The sequence below is a fragment of the Benincasa hispida genome, chromosome 1 (assembly GCF_027475165.1).
Source record: "Benincasa hispida cultivar pf3 chromosome 1, pf3_genome.v1.1, whole genome shotgun sequence".
NCBI classification, from domain to species: Eukaryota; Viridiplantae; Streptophyta; class Magnoliopsida; order Cucurbitales; family Cucurbitaceae; genus Benincasa; species Benincasa hispida.
The window spans coordinates 92,853,569-92,857,965 of NC_143478.1; the positions used below are offsets into that span (position 1 = coordinate 92,853,569).

The 4,397-nt window shown below is 30.6% G+C and overlaps 1 protein-coding gene across 1 annotated transcript; it reads left to right on the top strand.

Moving 5' to 3' along the window:
• The first annotated feature begins 753 nt into the window (after window positions 1-753).
• On the top strand, window positions 754-2,626 carry LOC120090290 (auxin-induced protein AUX22-like). Its single transcript, XM_039047867.2, has 2 exons — window positions 754-1,357; window positions 2,283-2,626. The coding sequence occupies exons 1-2, from the start codon at window positions 891-893 to the stop codon at window positions 2,365-2,367; spliced, it is 552 nt and encodes a 183-aa protein (XP_038903795.2). The 5' UTR covers window positions 754-890; the 3' UTR covers window positions 2,368-2,626.
• Window positions 2,627-4,397: the final 1,771 nt, after the last annotated feature.

The window sequence follows — 4,397 nt, forward strand, 5'->3', positions numbered from 1 at the left end:
GATTTTAAAATACAAAATTATATTAAAAATGATAAAAACAATAACATATATGCTATTTCATGTTATAGACTCCGTTATTTTTGTTAAACTAAAACATGTACTATATTACATATTATATCTATATTATATAACATTACAAAATAATAATTATACAAAAATGTTCATAAATTAATTAGTATGTAATGAATAATTAAATATATTTTTAAATACATTTTGAAAAATTATTTAAATTAGAATTTAAGTTTTGAATCTACTACCACATATGTATATGAAAATATGAAATAGAATTTCGTTTTCTTTGAATCCCTTATTTTCAAATTGCATACCAAACAAACTCTTAGATATCTAAGAAAAGATAGGGAGGTTTCTCATGATCTGTCATGAGATATGAAGTACTGAAGATATAAAATTTTGATGTGATGGGAGTTTCTGTTCTTGACAGATCAAGAGGAACTCATCCTCTCTGTCAAGAGGGTCCATTATTCTAAACCAAACACAAACACAAACAAGAGAGCAACATACAGAAATGTTCATAATATATAATATATTTTAAAGAAACAGTAAACCGTGTGACAATACCAACACAATAAGGCAAAATCACATGGCCTTTGCTCAAAAAAAGCAAGACAATTAATCAAACGGCAGTGATCAAATCCCACCAAAATCTCAAACAATTATCAGCCCTGCGATCTGTCCCACATTCCTCTAAGCATCTATACCCTACAAAACCTTCCATTGTTTCCTCTCTGTCCTCTCCACAAATTCCCCATTTTCTTCCATATGTATAAATAAATAACTTCCCTTCTCATTTTCCTACAAAAACATTATCATCATCACCATCACATTTCATAATATTCACTACACCAAATCCAAATCCAAGGAAGACCCAGATGGAAGCTGTGGGATTAGGCCTCGAAATCACCGAGCTCCGGCTAGGACTTCCCGGCGGTGGCGGTCTAATTTCGGCGAGTAAGAACAATGAGAAGAAAAGGGTTTTCTCTGAGGTGGAAGTGGAAGATAAGAGTCACGGAGACAGTGAAGACGAGGGACGGAGGAAGCAGGTGGTGGGGTGGCCGCCGGTGTGCTCGTTCCGGCAGAGGAACAGCTTTAAGGGAAAGGGAGAATGTGATAAAAGTGAAGGAATAATAATGGGGATGAAGAAACAGATGTATGTGAAAGTGAGCTTTGAAGGGACACCTTTTCTGAGGAAAGTTGATTTGGGAATGGTTAAGGGATATGGGGATCTTGTTCGAGCAATGGAGAAGCTGTTTGGGAGTTCAATTGGTGGCTCTGAATATACTGTCACTTATGAAGATAGAGATGGTGATTGGATGCTGGTTGGGGATGTGCCTTGGAAGTAAGTCTCTTTTCCAAACCCTAATAACTTTTTCTTTCCATTTCAATGCTTTCAAACTCATGCTCTATGTATACTTAAACGTTAAACGTTAATGTTTTGTCACTTCGGTTTTTGTTTTCAATTTTTGAAAATTGTATTTATTTTCTTACCACTTTTTTATTATATAGTTTAATAATATTTGGGTGGAGCCTAGGCTACAGTTATCATATATGCCCTCTAATTATTAAGATTTTTTTTTAATATCTAATTTTCTTAAAAAAGAAAAGTTTACTACGTTTGAGATGGATGCATCCAAATATATATATATTTTTTATTATGATTTTCATTATTCTTAACTAAACACTTAAATTATTAGCAAACTAAATTTTAAAAAAAGCAAAGCAAAGTCTTCGAAGACTATTCTTTTAGTTTTGAAAACTTGACTTGAGTTTCTAAACATCTTCATGAACAATAAATAACAAAACTATGAAATTAATAGGTGGAACTAGTATTTATAAGCTTAATTTTAAAAAACAAAAAAAATTAAAACCTCGTTTGATAACCATTTGATTTTTTGTTTTTGTTTTTGAAATCTAAGCTTATTTCATCCACATTTCTTAAAATGATTTGCATCTTTCTTAAATACAATGGTTGAATTTTTAGTCAATTTTTTTTTAAAAAAACAACTTTTTAAAAGCTAATTTTTTTAGTTCTCAAACTTTGGCTTGATTTTTTAAACAATTGATGAGAAGTAGATAACAAAGGAATTATAAATTTGAATGTAGAAGTAATATCGATAGACTTAATTTTAAAAAACAAAATAGTTACCAAACGGGATCTAAGTAGTTATGAAATGGAACCTATAAAAAGACTATGTTGTTGTACATTTATATTTGAAATTTTACATATAAATTTTGGGTTCTCAATTTTCATGATTGATTTGCAGGATGTTCATTGAATCATGCAAGAGACTGAGGATAATGAAGAAAACAGAAGTCAAGAGATCAGAGATGAACTCATTGAGCCAATAATGAACGAGCTTCTTCAAGAGGACCTTTCAAAACATATGTAGAATAACGAAGACTTATGGGAGGATCACTTCAATATCTTTCAATCCAAAGCTTTTTGTTTCTTCTTTGTGCCCATTTGATTTGATTGTTTTTTGGTTTCTTTGCTATAAATATTTCAGACATTTCTGATTGATCGATGATACCTTAACTGGCTAAGGTTTATGTAGAAGTGATCAATCTCTTTAATGATTCAACCACTATTTTTTGTTTTTTGTTTTAATTTGTACTTATTAGCTTTTAGTAATTGTATGGTTTAAATTCCTATCCCATATATCGGAAGTAATATTAGTAAATTCAATGAATATTTTGATTGAAATGAAGGCTTTTTTCTTATTTGAAGTTTTCTTTTTGAACAAGATTTCATTGAAAGCATCTCCTATTGTTGTCATTAATACTTTTTTAATATATTATGTACGTAAAATTTAATGATGTATATTAGTTGATGAAATATAGGGCTTATTAGCATGAAAGAGTAAAGGAAACTAAAAAAGGCTATCAAATTGTGTCTCCTATCAAGTTTCCATCTTATTTTAGTACTTTTACCTTTTAGTTTATGGTTTGTTCATATAAGAAATGAGTTTGCAGCTCTGTTATTATAAGGACCTAGTTGGTTTCTTCTCTATAAAAAAAAATATAGAATAATAATATAAAAAGTAAGGGGAAAAATTTTAAATTGAGAATTGAAAATAAATAAAATTAAAATACACTAAAATTAAATAGAAAGAAAAAAGAGAAATTTTCACCGATGGGAAAAAAATCAAACTATTTACAGAAATGTTCACATATAGGAAAAATGCCAAACTATAGTATTAATAATAGACTTCTATCAGTTTCTATCACTGATAGATGCTGATAGATCTATTAGTGTCTATCAATGATAGACTTGGACCGATTTTGAAAAAGCAATAGGATGAGTCCTTACTTGAAATATAGATGTTAAACAGAAAACACTGACAAGTATTGTAACAACAAAAATATTAACAACAAGTAAACAAGTAAAGACAGACAAAAGTTGGTAACCCAATTCGATGATAATTTACCTATGTCCTGAAGGCAGTATGCCCAAGAAAGATAATCTACTAATATTAAAGAATTAAATAGTTTACAACTTAGTACTTGTCTGTAATACACGATCACTATAGTGACTCAGGTAGAGCTCAACTCACTAACTACCTAGGCTCCCCTCAAATGTGAGACTCCCTTTCAAGTGTATTTAGGCTTTCCCTAAGTTTGATAATATTCACTAGAAGAAATTCAGGCTTTAATGTCGGTTGACAACCGACATTAAAGATAGTGTTATTAAAGCCCTTTAATGTTGGTTACCTTTAATGTCGGTTTGAGTTTCAATAGCACAACCTTCAATGTCAATTGCAACCGACATTAAAGACCTTCAGTGAAATTTCCAACTGACATTAAAGACCTTCAGTGAAATTTCCAATAGACATTAAAGGTCTTTAATGTCGGTATCAACCAACATTAAAGCCTGTGTTTTTTTTTAATTCTTAACCGACATTGAAGCCCGAATATATCCGTTTTTTTTTTAAAATTTCGTTGTTGAATCCTTTTTTTTGGTCAAAAAGTATAACATGACACATCATCATCGAACGTTGTGGCTATGACATATTATTCATGTATGGATTGTAAATCTATTACAATTAATCCACAAACTCTGCTATAAAATTATAATTTAAAAGACCGTACAATAATTCAGGCCTTGAAAACACAAATTACAAGTAATACAAACATTATGATTTTACAAACATTATGAGTTTACTATCCCTCTCCACTTGGTAAGTATGGATCCCTTCATAATTCTTCTTGAACAGACCCCTCCAGCTTCAGTAGTGTCTAGTTATAGGCATCTTTGTCTGACCACTGTTGTTCAAAGGATCACAAACAAAAAAGGTTTAAGACAAAGGATTGAAAGTGAAAATATGATCAGAATTCGGGGAAGGTTTTTGGTGACAAATTCAACTAACTGTGTTTATTGG